The sequence below is a fragment of the Ambystoma mexicanum genome, chromosome 8 (genome assembly GCF_040938575.1).
Source record: "Ambystoma mexicanum isolate Mex_15411 chromosome 8, UKY_AmexF1_1, whole genome shotgun sequence".
Taxonomy (NCBI): Eukaryota; Metazoa; Chordata; class Amphibia; order Caudata; family Ambystomatidae; genus Ambystoma; species Ambystoma mexicanum.
The window spans coordinates 741,049,028-741,067,818 of NC_090929.1; the positions used below are offsets into that span (position 1 = coordinate 741,049,028).

The following is an 18,791-nucleotide window of genomic DNA, read 5'->3' on the forward strand; positions in this document are numbered from 1 at the left end:
GGTTGTATAGTTGGGAACTGTGATGAGGAAGAGTGCGGTGGTGGTAGTTCGGTACTGTGATGTGGAAGAGTCAGGTGGGGTAATTGGTTACTGAGACAAGGAAGAGTGAGGTTGGGTAGTTAGAGACTATGGCAAGGATAAAGTGTGGTGGGGTAGTTGGGACAGTGATGAGGAAGAGCTAGGTGGTGGTAGTGGAGTACTGTGAAGAGGAAGAGTGAGTTGGGGTAGTCCAGCACTGTGAAGAGGAAGAGTGAAGTTGGGTAGTTGGGAACTGTGATGAGGAAGAATGAGGTGGAGTTAGTGGGGTACTGTGACAAAGGAAGTGAGGTGTAGTTAGTGGGGGATTGTGATGAAGAAGAGTGAGTGGAATTAACAGGGACTGTGATGAAGAAATGTGAGGTGGAGCTCGTGGGAGACTGTGATGAAGAAAAGTAAGGTGGAGTTAGTGGGGGTCTGTGACGAGGAAGAGGGAGGTGGGGTAATTGGGGACCTTGATGAGGAAGAGTGAAGTGGTGGCAGCGGGGTACTGTGACAAAGAACAGTGAGGTGGAGTTAGTGGAGGACTGTGATGAGACTGAGTGAGGTGGAGTTATTGGGGTCTGCGATGAGAAATAGCGACGTGGAGTTAGTGGGGGACTGTTATGAGAAACAGGGAGGTGGGGTAGTTGTGGACTGTGACAAAAAGAGTGGGGTTAGATGGTCTGTGACAAGGAAGAGTGAGGTGAGTTAGTTGGGGACTGTGGAATGGAAAAAAAGGTGGTGATAGTTAGCAACTGTGATGGAGAAGAGTGAGGTGGAGTAAGTGGGTAACTGTGATGATCAAGAGTGAGGTGGGGTAGTTAGGAACTGTGATGAAAAATAGTGAAGAGGTGTAAGTCGGGTACTTTGAAAAACAAGAGTGAGTTGGAGTTAGAGTGGGACAGTGATGAAGAAGAGTGAGGTGGAGTTAGTGGGGATTGTGATGAGGAAGAGCAAGGTGAAGTTAGTGGGGGACTGTGACAAAGAAGATTAGGGTGGAGTTAGTGGGGGATTGTGATGAGTAAGAGTGAAATGGAGTAAGTGGTGACTGTGACGCAGAAGAGTGAGGTGGGGTAGTTGGCGCCTGGGATGAACAAGGGGGAGGTGGAGTTAGTGGGGAGGGGGACTGTGATGAGGAAAAATGAGGAGGGGTAGTTGTGGACTCTGACATGGAAGACTGAGGTGGAAGTGGTGGAGGTATGTGATGAAGAAGAGTGAAGTGAAGTTAGTGGGGGACTCTGAGGAAGAAGCGTGAGGTGGAGTTTTTGGGAGACTGTGGCAAAGAAGAGTGAGGTGGAGTTTGTGGGGATCCGTGACGAAGAAGAGTTAAGTGGAGTTAATGGGGACTGTGATGAGGAAGAGTGAGGTGAAGTCAGTGGGGGATCGTGACAAAGAAGATTACGGAGGAGTTAGTGGTGGTCTGTGATGAGGAACAAAGGTGGTGGTAGTTAGCAACTGTGATGAAGAAGAGTGAAGTGGAGTTAGTGGGAAACTGTGATGCTCAAGAGTGAGGCAGGTTTGTTAGGAAATGTGACGAAGAATAATGAAGTGGTTTTAGTGGGGTACCTTGAAAAACAAGAGTGAGTTGGAGTTAGAGTGGGACTGTGATGAAGAAGAGTGAGGTGGAGTTAGTGTTGGATTATGGCAAAGAAGAGTGAGAAGGAGTTTGTATGGGGACTGTGACAAGAGTGAGGTGGAGTTAGTGGGGACTGTGACAAGGAAGAGCGAGGTGAAGTTAGTGGGGGACTGTGACAAAGAAGATTAGGGTGGAGTTAGTGGTGGACTGTGACGAGGAAGAGTTGGGTGGGGCGGTTGGTGGACTGTGATGAACAAAAATGAGGTGAAGTTAGTGGGGGACCGTGACAAAGAAAATTAGGGAGGTTTTAGTTGGGGATTGTGACGAGGAAGAGTGAATTGGAGTTAGTAAGGTACTGTGACGAGGAACAGTGTGGTGTGGTAGATGTGTACACTGACAAGGAAGACTGAGGTAGTGGAGGACCGTGAGGAGGAAGAGTGAGGTGGAGTTAGTGGGGTACTGGTTTGTTTCAGGGGGTAGTCGATAGTAAAGGTGAGAAACAGTTTTCCTGCAGAAGTACTGACATGCAAATCAGTAACTGAGATTCAAATGGCCTGTAATGTAGACAGTACTGGAAAAGCAGTGGTAAAGTCTGAAATCAAATACAACCTACATGTCAAGAGAATGCAGGAAAGGGTGCAGACCTTCGAAACCTCCCAAATCTTTATTTTCTTCTCTTCCTTATCCCCATCTCTTCACAACTCCATTGCTGTCTATATTGTCATCATCAGTGCTCTTATGTTCCTTACGTTCCTTCATCTTCATCTTGAGCCCACTAAAACAGAGATCTTTGGAGAACCTGTGGCTTGCCACCTATTTTGCACTTCTGACGCGCCTATTTCTTTCCCTCTTTGAACTCTTCACTCAACCACCTTGCTTTCTAGGGGTGATTTATGACTCATGCATTTCATGATTCTTACAGTGTAACTGGTCCTTAATCTCCCCTTCTCTTAAATGCATTATGGATTATCGATTTCACATCTCATTATAGCCACTCTCTCTGCTTGCCCTCTTGTCCTTTTCCAATCTCTCTGCAGCTTTGCTATCAGTTGCCTCTAAATATATCCCACATCCTCACATCTCAAGTGTATTTATTGCCCATTTAAGGCATCCCCACTCGCTATCACTCCCTAGCCGCTCTGTCTGCTCCTTCTCTGAATTACATCTAATCTTCCCTTGACCTCATGGGCTCCTTCCCAGTTGTGTTCTCTTGAACTTAATACTGATACATTCTGGAAAAATTTAGCTTAAATGTCCTCATTGAGCTTCCTCAATCTTATCCAAAATCCATTCTAGGCCCAGCTTCTTCCTTTAATTTAGCCTGACAATGTTCCTTCTAACTTGCTTTTATATCCCAAAAGCTTCTGCTCCAATATATGTTTTGATGTAGCACTCATTCAGAGCTTTAGTGAAAGTGCTATATAAATCCAATAAAATTAGATTAAAAATTCACAAGTCATTCTGTTTTTCTGAATTTTCACAAGAAAATGTTTGAATGTACATACAACTGTGGTTGTGATATATAATAAGATACATACATTTACATGGAATGCCATAAAAAAAATGTGCATCTGTCAGTCTCTTCACAAGACCATTTTTATAACCAGTTTAGTGCATTTTCTTTTATATTTTATTACTTTCAGTGAACTGATTTATTATACTGACCTCTTCCATCTCTGAGCGCAATTTCCTTATTGCTGGTAATCCATCTGTAGCATGGAAAATGATATTCACAGGAGGGTGCCTTAACAGTCAGATATTTACAATACCAGTCATCTTGGACCATGCGCTTTTTCTTCTCAAGTATTAACAGCTGTATCTCTCCGAGTTCTTCAGAAGTCGTCACTTCGTAGGACTCCACCTGTGAATGCACATTGTACTTTACATATGCAATACGACCAATTCAAAAACCTTAGCAGGCACTAAAGAGATATAATCTGCTGTTTGAAGATGAACATTTTAAATATTTATGGTGTAAGTAGCCTGCCTGTGCATATATGTTTATTTAATGAAAAAACCTTAGTTAAAGCGCAGTAAGGATGTGCAGATTGAATGCAACAAAGCCCTTGAAATTCAGCTAATATGGGAAGTCATAACCAACTTAACTCTGCGCGCTCCAGTTGATATCACCCATAATGCTATGTCCTCCATAATGCCATTTTGTATGGCATTGTGAATCCCTTCTATTATAATATGTCTGTGCTCATGGGCATTGCAACAGGAACGCTTCGAGTTAAGCTGGTCATGACTTCCCACATCCACAGATTTTCAAGGGTTTAGTTGCGTTAAGTCTGTGCATGTTAACTGCACCTTAACTAAGGTTTTTTCAGTGAATGTCAAGGGTTTTGTTAAACCATCTTTTTTTTTACGGACCGCTAGCCATGGCCTTTGGCCGTGTGCACTGTACATGTTCCCCCAATATGTTTCTTTTGCACCCACAAGTCTTTTGGTCCCATTTTAAAACACTACCTTTCTTTCCCGCTCACTAGCCATGTCCTTCACGCATGACCATTGGTTCCGGCCTTTGGCCGCGGCCCCTTTACATGTTGCCCCAATAGCTTTCTTCCGGTCCCAAAAGTGGCATTTGGTCATGCCCAGTCCCCACAGCCTTTGGCCGTGGCCACTCTACATATTGCTACAATAGGTTTCTTAAATGGGACCACTAGTCACGGCCTTTGGCCCCCCTCCTCGTGCAATGCTTCCCCCCACTCCCATCAAGTTATTTTTCCCTCCCTAGCCCTCTCCCGTCCCCCCTATCTCCCCAACACTTGTCCTTTCATCAGACGCATTTTCCTTAACGATCCAGATTTCTATCATAAATGCGGTTATCCTGCGGATAACCCTGGTTATGCGAAAACGTTTGAGCTATGAACTTGGTCCCCAGCCCCCCGGACCCCCTTTCTCCTTCACCACCTCTAGCCTAATGCCATTTCACAATTTGTCCTCCTCAAAATGGCACTTTTTCCACTTAACTTTTTCCGCTAACCCGAATTTTACCCATTATAACCGTGGTAATCTCTTACATCGAGCAAAAGAAAATGGTGGATTTTATCATTTCTGAAAAGCCTCACTGATGCTTAGTGGGACACATATATAGCTATAATTTTGGGAGAAGGGGGCCCCCTCTTCTCTATCAAATATTTTAACAACTACTGGACTAGCCTCTCTCAGTCTCTCTGCTGCAAAGCACCAAGACGGATATAAAGGTTTTGGGAGCAGGGGGCGCCCCATTTTCTCTCTAATATTTTCAAAACTACTGGATGGATTTACCCCAAACTAGTCAAGGAAATAAAGTCAACACTGTGTGCCCAAATGGCTTCTTGTTTGGTCCAAATCTGCCTAACAGTTTTCACGCTACAGCTGTTCAAAAATTGTACTTGTTCTCTATGGGAAAACGAATTGGACTTGGATGAAAACTGAGTTTTTATCTTTCCTTAATAACATTTTCATTGTTTGACAAACTGTTCCCCAGAATGTATTGTGGGGGGTGCCTTTGGCAATCTCTTGGTTTAGAAATGTCATCTAAATCCATCCAGCAAGTCAAAGGTTATTAGCCTCTCTCAGCCTCGCTGCAGCAAAGCACCAAACTCCAATATAAAGCTATACTTTTTCTCTGTGAGAAAATGAATGCAAATAGGCTGTAAACAGTGTTTTAATGAAAGTTTGCTTAATACATTTTGCATTGTCTAACGAATCGGTCCCAAACCTTCCAGTTTAGTGGGGTTCTTGATACACTGTGTGTTTGGAAAATGTCATCCAAATCCATTCAGCAAGTAAAAAGTGATTAGCCTCACTCAGCGTCTCTGCTGTAAAAAGCACTGAGACTGATACAAAGGTTTTAAAGAGCAAGGGCACCCCCTTCTGTGTCAAATATTTTTAAAGCTACTGGATGAATTTACCCCAAATTAGTCAAGAAATGTAAGTCAACGCTTTGTGCTCAAGTTGTTTCTTATTTGGTCCAAATCTGGCCAGCGTTTATTTTTACTACGGCACATTTTCTCGATGGGAAAATGAATGGGCTGAAAACTGTGAAACTGTGTTTTGTTTTCTTGATAAGTCTTTCATTTTATAACATATTGCTCCCAAAATTTGCAGTTCCGGGAGGGGGCTTGACAAACTTTGTGTTTTGAGAATTTCATCCAAATCCATCCAGCAAGTCAAAAGTTATTAGCAATCGATTTTGGGGAAAAATGCTTGCTTTTCCATTTCTGAAAATCCTGTCAGCCTCCCTGATGCAAATCACCATGGGAGATATAGCAATAATTTTCGGAGAAAGGGCACCGCTTTCTCCGTCAAATATTTTTAAAACTACTGGATGCAATAACCCCAGACACCACCGCAAGCTTCATGTCCAAGTTGTTTCGTACCACATCAAATTTCGTGCAGCGGTTTGGGCAGTGCGCTTGAGCACAAAAATTGGACATGTGCTCTATGGTCTGGTGGGGCCTGTGACAACGAATTTGTTTGCAAAATTTCAGCCAAATGCGTCACTTGAGTCAAAGGTTATTAGCAATTCATTTTTCGAGTTTCCTAAGGACATTGATACTTACCTTAACTATAGTATAATATGAAGTGAAAAATCTTTGGTTAAAGGGACGTTATGGTTGCAGTGGAAAATAACAATAACCCGATAGTCATGAGTTATTGTTTTTTAAGGAATCAGAACTTGCCCACCACAATCCACTGCTCATAATGCCACAAAGGCTATCATAAATTACATTACAAAAGATAAGACCCATGATATCACTGATATTAAATATTGGTTAGTGACTAGTATAAACATGTACACTGTGTACTGAGGCTATGATAAGTTGATATAGAGGAGTAAAAAATGTTTGATTTCTGCTTGATGACCAGGCCTCTAACGTACTGTTGATAGAGTGGGCCTGCCACTTGTTCTATGTTATGTATTAGGATTGTATACCATACTCTGCTGCTATTTAAACTGTTGCTTGACACCATGGGATCTGAAAAAGGGCAGGTATGATTTTGTTTAGAGGTTACATTTTGCTTTATTAGCCCTTTTTCACATGTGTCCGCCTTTGGCACGTCCTGTCCCTTTGCGTTTATACATCTATAAATCCGAATGATCCCATGGCCTGCAAAAGATATATCCTCCCTCACCTTGAGGACATCATGAAACGGTTATGCCCACAGTTAAGTATCTTACAGATCACAAATTTTTAAATAAATAAACAATCAAAATAAGGCCTCTTAGGACACCTGAGCAAGATCATATCAGCAGGATCAGAGGGAAGACAGGCCAAATCCTTACCAATTCCGCGTGACTCGGAGAATGCTGCCCTGTATATGACGCCTGAGGTTCAGATACATGAAGGAGAAATCCCTGAAATAGGGCTGAGGGCATAGGATAACCAGCACTGGCAATGCCAACAGTTTGGATTTTGTGTAGGCATGGGAAAAGCACTTGCCAGCACAGCCGTAGTGGTATTAACTGCCCATTGGTAGTAGCAGGTGCAAAATGGTGCAAGTATCTGGCCATCTAGTAGCTGTGCCTGGCAAATGCCTAATACTTATGCACAAGCCAAAACTGTTGGCTTTGCCAATGCTTATTTTAACAGAGCTTCATTCATAGGCACACATTATGCTTATAAATTGAGTGTCTGAAGGCAGACCTGGTTAAGACATTTTTATAACACACGTAGCAGGTTTACAGCAACAATTAATTCATTGACTCTCAAAAGACTGCTTTGAAATAACACTGGCAGGCATCATTTTGAGTGCAAAGTTTGATGGTTAGACTTTATTAAAGCGAACTCAAAGAGTTACCATGAGTAGGTGTTTTGCGTGGGATGGGGTGGGAATTGGGTGGGAATGGTCATAGGGATTAGCATGGCCATTGGCAGTCAATGGATGGCCAAAACAACGCCTACAACATGTGTGTCCCTCCTCATATGCTATTTCTCTCTATATGTACTTTAATGCAATAATTTCGACTTATAGGTGGCACAAGCGCCATGTAATAGCCAAACTAAAAACGACGGATCCAGGACTTCAGGGCTCACCAGAAAATTGAAGAGCAGAGTGCAGGGAAGCGTTCTAGACTGGAGCGAACTGCTGGTGTAAAGATTGTGCCATTCCACTACTTGCCTGTGTAGTTCCTCCTGTGGGTGATTAGGAGCATTTTCTGACTCCAGAGTGGTGCCTCTGGGGGGTGCCTTAAAAGGGCATTCGCAAAAAACAAAATGGCCTACTGTCCCACAATACCTGCATATATTTCCTGAACTATGTCTTCCCTGTTTTTCTCGTGCAAAAGGCCCTCTCGTACCGCCTATTTACATTGGTTATGGGGCTGAGTTCATAGAAATGCATCGGATAGGTTTCTACAGGGTTTTCTCTGGTGAATGATTCAAACCATAGTTGCACTTTCTCCATCCTTTTGCAAGGCATGGATCTACCTGAACAATTGGTCCAATAATGTAGAATAGGTGGTGTATATGGAAGAGAAAGCTGCTAGGGCATCCTTCAATGTGTCTCAAAGCCCCTAATAGAACACATCTGCCTTCTCTTCTGGTCATGAAGTCTGGGCTACTCGCTGGAACTGGTTACATTGGGCAAGAAAATTCATCAGATCTAACTCCAGGAACAAAAGGTCTGTGGCCTGGTTTGTGTGGTTGTTATCAAGTATACTTGCCATCTCAGTTGTGGCCGTGTGGAAATCATATAAAAGTGTATAATTTTTCCCAAGCATTGGCTTAGCCCAGGTAGCTGTAAAACTACTAAGGTACAATAAAATAGAGGTCACCTTGGTTGGGGAATTGGGAAAGGAAGTCCAATTTACATTCAATTTTCAAGTTTTCGGTAGCCCTGGCATCTCCATATAATAATATTCTGGTTGTGACAAAGGAAACAGAATGGCAAGCATGGGTGAACGGGATGCTACCTGGAGAGAGAGGTGTGGCTACCCCTAATCCTGATGTTTGTTTAGAATAGTTCTCTAAAGGACTGGTAGCCATGTCAGTGCACACTATATCAATATATGAGCCTCAATAACGTTGCTTCCTCCTTCACCTAGATCAGTTCTAACTCTGATGTTACTTCCTCTGCCTTGGCATTTTCTACCGTGACATGACCTTCAGGCCTCTATCTGCTCAGGGCGTTACGTCTTCCTCCTTTCCTTCAGTTCTGCTCATGGTCTTATCCATGTCCCTGCTCCACTCTTGCTACCACCAATGCCTTCTTTGCTCTCTTCCCACTTTGTGTTACTGTGTACTTCTGTATTTCTCCTATTACCACTTCTTTCTCTAACCTTGATGAAACCATCTCCTCCTGTGTTTCTCCAACTACTCCCTCTTCTTTCTGAGTACTCTCCACCCTGGCTGAACAGACCTCTTGCAGGGTTCTTCCTTATACTATCACTTGCTTCCCTTTATGCTCCACCTTTGATATAATGACCTCTTTTCCTGGGTTCCACCTGATACTGCCGCCTCCTTCCCTTCGCACTTCATGCTTGATTTAGCAACCTCTTCCTGAGTTTCGTCTGATACTATCACCTCCTTCACTCTACTCCCTGGATATAACAACCTCTTACTTGGTCTTTCCCTTCTCTTCAGTCACTGCCCTAGATGTTAGCGCCACCTTATGCTCTGCTGGCCATAAACTTTCCAGCCTTTTCTGTCTCTCAAGCCTTAGCTTCTTGCACCGCTCTCACACTCCCCACTGGTTCCTAAATCAAGCATTCTGTTCTTACTACTCATGATTAGCAAAAGAGGCTGGAGGTTTTTATGTTGGGTTCCCTTCTCCCCCATTATGGTCCTCAACCTGAGAGCTTACACATGTAAGGCTTCGTAGAATGAGTGGTGTGAGTGCCTAGTACCACTGAGAACAGAAGGGGCTGCTGGATGTTCGTGGTCTTGGTCCACGTTTCCATCTATCTGGTCTGTCAATTTAAATATTGGATCTGTGGTTCGGAACTCCCCTTAGGCCGCCAATCACTGCATTGAGGGCTGTTCTGTACTCAGTGTGGCAGTCACTTGTTGGAAAACATATGGGCAAGGTTTGGGTATTGTGTGATTCAGGCCAGACTGATTTAACACAGAAAATGGGATACTTTGCTTCTGTAGCATTACATTTCATTTCATAGGGCCATTGCAATTTAACCACTGTTTGTGGGCGAGTATGTTTTGTGCTTGTAATGTACAGATTTGTAAAACTGTCTCAGAGGGGCCACCATGTTTGCTGCGGTTCTTGCAGACTTTCAGAGAAAGTATTCCTGATGTACCAGGTAAAGTGCTGACCTTGATTATTCCTTCTCTGATCACAGAATCATACTCTCCTCGGGGTAGGATCAGTTTTTAGCTCTCTCACTTTGGGGTGTATAAAGACTGGTAGGGGGTGTCTGTACTTCTGCTCTCTATATGGTAGAGGAGAGGCACAGAGGACCCCAGCCAAGATTCTCTATTATTGGTAACGTAGTCGAGCAATCAAGGCCTAGCTTCTTGAGAGGTGATGCAGGCTGGTTCTTAAGTACAGTGTAGTCCCCGAACCCCCACAAAGGAATGTCCACAAACTGTATTAATGAAAACACAGTCTTTATATAATTAATATTCAAAGGTATGTACACAATCACGTTAACGCACCTTGTACTCGGAAGTCAATAATGATAAATATGTACAATTCTAAAGTGGTACCACTAATGTTATCGAATCTCATTAAAGTACATCAACTGTGCGGTTAACAATAACGAGTAAACCAGCAATAGAGATAGGCAGGAACGTAAGATGGTTGAAACAATAGGCAGAATGCTGACCCCTACCGCTAGGCACAGTTCTGTGTGGAGATACCCCCACCTGGGCAACCTGTAAATAAAGATATATAGCAAAAGCCCAGTCCAAATGTTCAATAGTCTTACTTCTTCCTGTTAAGGTTTTACCCCCCCAATGTACCTGGTGGAGTAGAGCTCTCCAACGATGCGCCGACCAATCCTTCTTGAGTGCCTCCCTTTCAGGCGGGAGCCACGGATCGTCGAGAGGTGTCGGGGAACTTGGCATTCGGTGTCAGGGAATCGACGGCCTTTCTTGAGTGCCCTCCCTTTAAGGCAGGAGTCACGGGTCGGCGAACGTCCAACGGTGAATAGGGTGAACTATGGCAGGGAAGTGGCAGCTTCGTTCCTAGCGGTGCTCGTCGACAACAGAGCGTTGGCGTCCTGCAAGGAAGAGGCGTGCGGGGCACCTCGGTGACAATAGTTCTGGACCGCAAAGAGATGATGAAGAACTGTGGCCCAGCAAGGGCGTCGAGTCGTTGGAGTCTCTGTGGTCTTCAGGTGGCGGGAAACCCACCGGTGGATGCTCCTCGGCGCGTCGACGGTCGGGCCTTCTCCAGCGGGAGACAAGCAGGTGACGATGCAGACCAGAGCGTCCGATGATCAATGGAAGTTCTTAGGCAAACGGGAGCACGGCGGCTCCGGTCGGGGACGGCGGTCGTCGACAGTGGCGGACAACAGTCCGAGTGCTTCTCCTTGGAGTTCCGCAGCAGTCCTCGTATCGGGTCGGCGGCCTGTCGAAGGTCTGTCTACCAGGGAGCGTTGGCAAAGATCAGCTGTGCACGATGGTTCCTCGTAGCTCGGGAAGAGGGCGCCTTACCAGGTCCTCTCTGGGTCAGTCCTTGGAGGCACAGCAGCTTTCAGATTGTGAAGGAGAGCAACAGCAATTCTTCTCGTCCAGCAAGGCTTCAAGGTCAAGCGTCAGTTAATCCAGTTACTCGTCGTAGTGGACTTCAGCTTCTGAACACGATTCCTAGCAGTGAGAGGTCCCCAGATATACTGTTGATCTCCCATTCATTCCGCTGGGTCACACTCAAGCATCCAATCACGACTACGGGCATTCATGCAGGCAGGCAGCCAATCAGGCACACAAGGTATTCAGGCCATTCACTTCGCTCCAGACACTCACAACAAGTTATGTGTATTGGGACAAGTACCGAACCATTCACACTCCAAGCTGCATTCATACCGGTTTCGGGCAGGGTTGTCTCAGTCATTGTGTCAACCACCAGATACTAGACACCCACAACACAGAATGCATATTCGTCACACACTCTATTCACCCAGGTCCCACCCACAGGAGGTACCCACAACATACATCACCGGGAAGGCTCCATCTAGTCTGGCCGGACCTTCACAACAACACCATATATGGCATTTCCACCCAACAACCAGTCAGGGGGAAGGGACAGAGTCAGGGCTTCCCTGGACTTTGGGAAAACAAGGTAATGGGTAATAGAAAGCAAGAGGCCACAAGGGCCATCTTGTTTTTCATCAGGAATCAACTTATCCCAATGGCAGGGCCGGGGTATCCCAAAATGGAGGATGCACCGCACACCTGTCAAATTCAGCATGGAGCTGCCACCAGCCCATACCTGCTCTGCGGGCCACCGACAGGTGCCCAAAAACATACACTAGGGGCACAGGGTTGTACCCCCACCCATGAGTGCCATAAGGGTATCCCACAGGTCTGTTCACCACACCAAAAGAAAGAGAGCTGCACCGCCAGGAGTCCCACATGAACTCCTGCGCGGAAAACACAACAGAACACACGATAAAAAGCAGTAAAGGACAAGGATACGGAGGCCCTGTCCCTCCGATGCATTTCCAGCGTCACAGTCGCCCCCCCCAGACTGAGGTGGAGGGTGCCTAATCTCCCACGGGATAGACACCCTCATCCAGATGGTCAACATACCTTCTGGAAAGGCCATCTGCATTATCGTGACTCTTCCCTGGTCTGTGCTCTATGGTGAAGTCTAGCCCTTGCAGGCTAATGGACCACCTGAGCAGTTTTGGGTTTTCACCCTTCGTCTGCATAAGCCACTTCAGGGGCTTATGATTTGTTTGGACCTTGAAGGTAGACCCCGTAAGGTAGGGCCTAAAATGCCTAAAGCTCCAAACTATACTAAAACATTATACTAAAACATTCCTTTTCAACAGTAGCCCACCTAAATTATCTACCCTTGAGTTGTCTACTGATGAATATGATAGGATGTTCTCTCCCTTTGTCATCTAACTGGGACAAGACAGCTCCAATTCCGGTGTCGCAGGCATCCGTCTGGACGATAAAGGGTCAGCTGTAGTCAGGCGCACACATCACGGGTGCCCGACACAGACTTTCTTTCAAGCCATCAAAGGCCCTCTGACAGTCTTCAGTCCAATTAACCTTCCTAGGCTGCTTGGGTGAAGTCGGAGCTGTCAGTGGTGCAGCTATGGTTCCATAGTCCGCCATGAAATTGCGATACTACCCGGTGAGGCCCAAAAAGGCTCTCACCTGGGTTTGAGTAGTGGGAGTCTCCCAGTCCTGTACATCCTGTACCTCCTACCTCATGACCAAGATACATGACTTTCCCCTGAGCTATCTGGCACTTGGTGGCCTTGATAGTGAGGTTAGCCCTCCTTAAGGCCTGCAACACTCTACCCAGCTGTGCCAAGTGCAATGTCGTCTAAATAAGCCACACAAAAGGCTTCCAGCCCACTGAGAGCATGATTGGCCAATCTCTGGAAGGTGGCAGGGGCATTCTTCAACCCAAAAGGCATGACCCTAAATTGGTAGAGTCCTTCTGGTGTTGAGAAAGCCGTCTTTTCCTTGGCATGGTCTGTCAGAGCTATTTGCCAATAGCCTGAGGTGAGGTCAAAGGTGCTCACAAATTTGGCAGCACCTATGGTGTCCACGAGCTCATCAGCCCTGGGCAATGGGTGCGCGTCAGTTTTGGTGACGGCATTGACTCCTCGGTAGTCCACACAGAACCTCCAATCCTTGGTACCGGCCTGGGAACTTGCCTTGGGGATAAGGACCACTGGACTGGACCAGGGACTGGTGGAGGGTTCAATAACACCCAGATCCAACATCTTGGCGACCTCAGCCTGGATGTGGTTCTTAACCGTATCTGACATTCGGTAGCTCCTGCTCTTGACAGGCACGCTGTCACCAGTGTCAATCTCGTGCTTACACCACGGTGTAAGGCCTGGCGTCTGTGAAAACAGAGGGGCATACTGCTGGAGCAAAGTCTGGCAGGCCCTCTGCTGCTCGGTTGTCAAATCTGGAGAGAGCTGCACTCCCTCCACTGAGCCATCCTGAGGGTTACTATGCAGAAAATCAGGAAGGGGCTCACTCTCATCCTCTTCTTGCTCTGAAGCCAGCAAGAGAGATGAGACTTCTGCTCGCCTGTGGAAAGGCTTGAGCCTATTAACATGGAATACCTGAGGGGCTACCCCGGGGATTCCCATGTCAACCAGATAATTAACCTCGCTCATCTTGGAGATTATCCGGAAGGGTCCGGTCCATTTATCTGCCAATTCCAGAGGCTTGGTAGGCTCCATCACGAGGACCTCCTGTCCCGGAGTCCAATCCACTTGCGTTGCTTAAAGGTCATGCCAGTATTTGTTCAATTCCTGGCTGGCCTTGAGATTCGCTGTTGCTTGACCCATCATTTGTGTCATCCTCTGCCTGAGGCCTAACACATAGTCCCCCACTTGCTTGGCGGGACCGGGAGGGGTGGCTTCCAAACCTTCTCTGATCAAGGCAAGGGGCCCCCTCGAGGATGTCCAAAGAGTAGCTCAAAGGGGCTGAAACCAACACCCTCTTGAGGTACCTCTCTGTAAGCAAACAGCAGGCATGGCAGGAGGAGATCCCATTTCCTCCTTAGGGGCTCTTCCAAAGCACCTAGCATGCCCTTGAGAGTTTTATTAAATCTCTCAACCAGACCATTGGTCTGGGGGTGGTAAGAAGTGGAGAACTTGTAGGTTACCCCGCACTCTTTCCACATGGTTTTCATCTAACTAGACATGAAGTTGGATCCTCGGTCAGAGACAACCTCCTTGGGGAATCCAACACGGGTGAAAATGCCCAGGAGAGCCCGGGCAACCACCTTGGCCATAACAGTGCGAAGGAGTATAGCCTCAGGGTACCTGGTGGCATGATCTACCAAAACCAGGATGAACCGATGTCCAAGGGGACTGACGATGTCGATGCCCACCCTCTCAAACGGTGTGCCAACCACTGGCAATGGCTGCAGTGGGACAATGACACTGCCTCCAGTCTTGCCAGACAACTGACAAGTTGGGCAGGTCCTGCAGTGGGACTCCACTTCTATTCCCATCCGCGGCCAGTAGAAATGGGCAGAGAGCCTCTGCTTAGTCTTCTTGGTACCAAGATGACCAGCCAAGGGCACCTCATGCGCCAACAGCAGTAGGAAGGGCCTGTAAACCTGGGGTACCACCAGCCTCTTGAGGGCACCAGGTTCAGGTTTAGTGGGCCCACTAACAAGGAGCTCACCCTCCCTATAAATCCAGAAAGTCCTAGGCACTTCTCCGTATGCCTGGGACAGGGCCTGTTTCCTCAGACCCTCGAGAGAGGGACACTCTCTCTGTCCTGTACAGAAGTCTGCCCGGGAGGTCCCCCTTCAGCTAACAAGCATTAAAGATCAGGATGATCCTCCGGGTTGAGAACCTCTCCCACAGGAGAGTCTTCTGGCTCTTCTCCCACAGGAGTTGAGACAGGGTTTGCCACTGGACCCAGCCCGTCCGGGGCATGGATCCCAATGGGTGCTGTAGGAACAGCAGGAAGAGAAGGGGCTCCCTTCACAGAGGTGGCCTTCTTGCTCTTCCTTCGTCGTGCCTTAGGCCGCGCCTTCGGCTCGGGTACCTGACTCACAGCCAGACCCGGTGTCACCTGTGACCTAGTGACCGCAGCCGCAGTCATGGGAAGACCATCCGCGATCAATCCCAACTCGACTAGATCGTTACCTAACAGAATGCTAGCAGGGACAATGTCCTGAACCAGGACAGGAAGCTTTGCTGTCTTGTCTCCAATTACGAGTGTGACTCGGGCTACAGGCGATAATTTGTGAGGCCCACCAGCTAACCTGGTGGTTCTCAGAGGAGCATCTACATAGTCCTCTGGCTTGAGCAGGGTCCTGTCCACCACTGTCATGCTTGCCCCAGTGTCTCTCAAACCAGTAGAAGGCTGGCCATTCAGGAGGATACTTCTAAAAAATCTACGGGTGTTCTGTGGGATAGTCGCCAGTACTTCCGCGTACTGGTCCCAGGCCCCAAGGGACACTAAGGAAATCTCTACGGGAGCACAATAAGTGATTCCTGTAGAGGAGGGGAGGACAGTGGCCTGCACCTCAGACATGGGGTAAGGGTAGGTCAGCCTGACAGCCTGTACTCCGAGTGCCTTACCTTTACACTTGGAGTTACCCCTTTTGTGATCCAGAGCCCCACAGTCCCAACAAGTGCCGGGAGTGTGGGGTACGGTACTGGAACCACTGGGAGCCTGCTTTGCAGCAGGTGGACCACTACTGTTATTCCCACCCACAGATGACTTATCCCCACTAGATTTTTGGGTCTTGGGAGAGGAGGGTTTAGGTTTATTTGACTGTGACTGCTTTTGGAACTCCTCAGCTTTCTGAGAGGCCCCCTTTTTCTTTGTCCTTGTCCTTCCCACTGGAGTCCTTAGGGGACACCCGGTGGGAGACCCACTTGTCAGCCAACCTAGTCAGCTTAAAGGGATCCAAAATGTTCTGGTCAACAACATACTGACGCAGCTCTGGTGTACAGGCTTCAGAACAATGCTCAAAAAACAACAGGTGGGACAAGTCAACAAAAGTTTTCACCTTGTAACCATCAATACACCCCATCATATTCATGTGCGCAGCACTCACCCAGTCAACCCAAGACACATTCTCTCTTTTCTTAAAATCCCTGAACCTTTGAAGGTATTGGGTAGGTGTATTGCCAAACTTGGCAATCAAAGCAGATTTCATACACTCAAACTGACCCCTTTCTTTCACACTCAGCTTCAGAATACAGTCATATCCAGTTTGAGGCACTCTGCTTAGCAAGCACTTAGCCCAATCTCTTTTGTCAACATCATGAATTGCACAAGCCATTTCAAACGGTTCAATCCATTGGAGGATGTCAGAACCCTCAGAAAACACACCAACCAAATCCTTCATAAATTTAGTTGCTGGGGACCTGACACTGGGTTTCGCTGAAGTCTCCACTCGAGCTTTCTCTAGCTGGATTCTCTGACATTCAGTGTCCATGTCTTTGAGTTCAAGATCCCTATGCTTGAGTTCAACTTGTTGCGCCAGCTCCTCTTTCTTAAGTTCAGCATCTATTTCCAACTTGCGATATTCAAAGGCCAATTTCATCCTTAATAACTCAAGTTCCAAGGAATTGCTGGGGTTCGGAACAGAGGCAGCAGGAATGGCGGCATTCCCAGAAACAGATTCAGTAGAAAGCCCAGGGGCAGAGTCCTCATTGGTTGCATTCCCCCCCTCATCAAGAGTTTCACCATCGGTCTGGTAGTCCACCAGGGCAGCTGTCAGCTCAGCCCTAGACTTATCCACAAAGTCTAACTCCCTGGCTTCACAAGCACTCTGGAGAGCCTCTAAGCTCATCCGAGTCAATTTACCATTCGCAATAGACTCCATTGCTTGTAATGCAGTTATTTTGTACACACCCAAACCTTTATCTAATAAAGTGCGGATATTTTGTAAGTGGCACGGTTATACACTGATTCTTAAAACCATAAGCATCCCACCGCTGCCACCAGTGTAAAGACTGGTAGGGGTGTCTGTACTTCTGCTCTCTATATGGTAGAGGAGAGGCACAGAGGACCCCAGCCAACATTCTCTATCATTGATAACGCAGTCGAGCAATCAAGGCCTAGCTTCCCAGGAGGTGATGCAGGCTGGTTCTTAAGTACAGTGTAGTACCCGAACCCCCACAAAGGAATGTCCACACACTGTATTATTGAAAACACAGTCTTTATATAATTAATATTCAAAGGTATGTACACGATCACAATAACGCACTTTGTACTCGGAAGTCAATAATGATAAATATGTACAATTCTAAAGTGGTACCACTAATGTTATAGAATCTCATTAAAGTGCATCAACTGTACGGTTAAAATATCACACAGATTAATAACGAGTAAACCAGCAATAGAGATAGGCAGGAACGTAAGATGGTTGAAACAATAGGCAGAATGCTGACCCCTACCACTAGGCACAGTTCTGTGTGGAGATCCCCCCACCTGGGCAACCTGTAAATAAAGATATATAGCACAAGCCCAGTCCAAATGTTCAATAGTCTTACTTCTTCCTGTTAAGGTTTTACCCCCACAATGTACCTGGTGGAGCAGAGTTCTCCGACGATGCGCCGACCGATCCTTCTTGGGTGCCTCCCTTTCAGGAGGGAGCCACGGATCGTCGAGAGGTGTCGGGGAACTTGGCGTTCGGTGTCGGGGAATCGACGGCCCTTCTTGAGTGCCCTCCCTTTAAGGCAGGAGTCACGGGTCGTCGAACGTCTGACGGTGAACAGGGTGAACTATGGCAGGGAAGTGGCAGCTTCGTTCCTAGCGGTGCTCATCGACGACAGAGCGTTGGCGTCCTGCAAGGAAGAGGCGTGCGGGGCACCTCGGTGACAATAGTTCTGGACCGCAAAGAGATGATGAAGAACTGTGGTCCAGCAAGGGCGTTGAGTCGTCGGCGTCTCCGTGGTCTTTAGGTGGCGGGAAAGCCACCAGTCGATGCTCCTCGCTCTTAGGCAAACGGGAGCACGGCGGCTCCGGTTGGCGACAGCGGTCGTCGACAGTGGCGGACAACATTCCGAGTGCTTCTCCTTGGAGTTCCGCAGCAGTCCCCGTATCGGGTCGGCAGCCTGTCAAAGGTCTGTCTACCAGGGAGCGTTGGCAAAGATCAGCTGTGCACGATGGTCCCTCGTACCTCGGGAAGAGGGCGCCTTACCAGGTCCTCTCTGGGTCAGTCCTTGGAGGCACAGCAGCTTTCAGATTGTGAAGGAGAGCAACAGCAATTCTTCTCGTCCAGCAGGGCTTCAAGGTCAAGCGTCAGTTAATCCATTTACTCGTCGTAGTGGACTTCAGCTTCTGAACACGATTCCTAGCAGTGAGAGGTCCCCAGATATACTGTTGATCTCCCATTCATTCCGCTGGGTCACACTCAAGCATCCAATCACGACTACGGGCATTCATGCAGGCAGGCAGACAATCAGGCACACAAGGTATTCAGGCCATTCACTTCTCTCCAGACACTCACAACAAGTTATGTGTATTGGGACAAGTACCGAGCCATTCAACACTCCAAGCTGCATTCATACCGGTTTCGGGCAGGGTTGTCTCAGTCATTGTGTCAACCACCAGATACTAGACACCCACAACAC

At 47.2% G+C, this 18,791-nt stretch overlaps 1 protein-coding gene across 2 annotated transcripts in view; it reads right to left on the minus strand.

Moving 5' to 3' along the window:
- Positions 1 to 18,791, minus strand: part of LOC138472414 (polyunsaturated fatty acid 5-lipoxygenase-like) — a 1,363,458-nt gene that overhangs the window by 1,285,315 nt on the left and 59,352 nt on the right. For both annotated transcript variants that reach the window (XM_069610559.1, XM_069610560.1), the window contains exon 2: positions 3,260 to 3,455. In XM_069610559.1, coding sequence (XP_069466660.1) covers positions 3,260 to 3,455 — 196 coding nt within the window. The remainder of the gene's footprint in view (positions 1 to 3,259; positions 3,456 to 18,791) is intronic.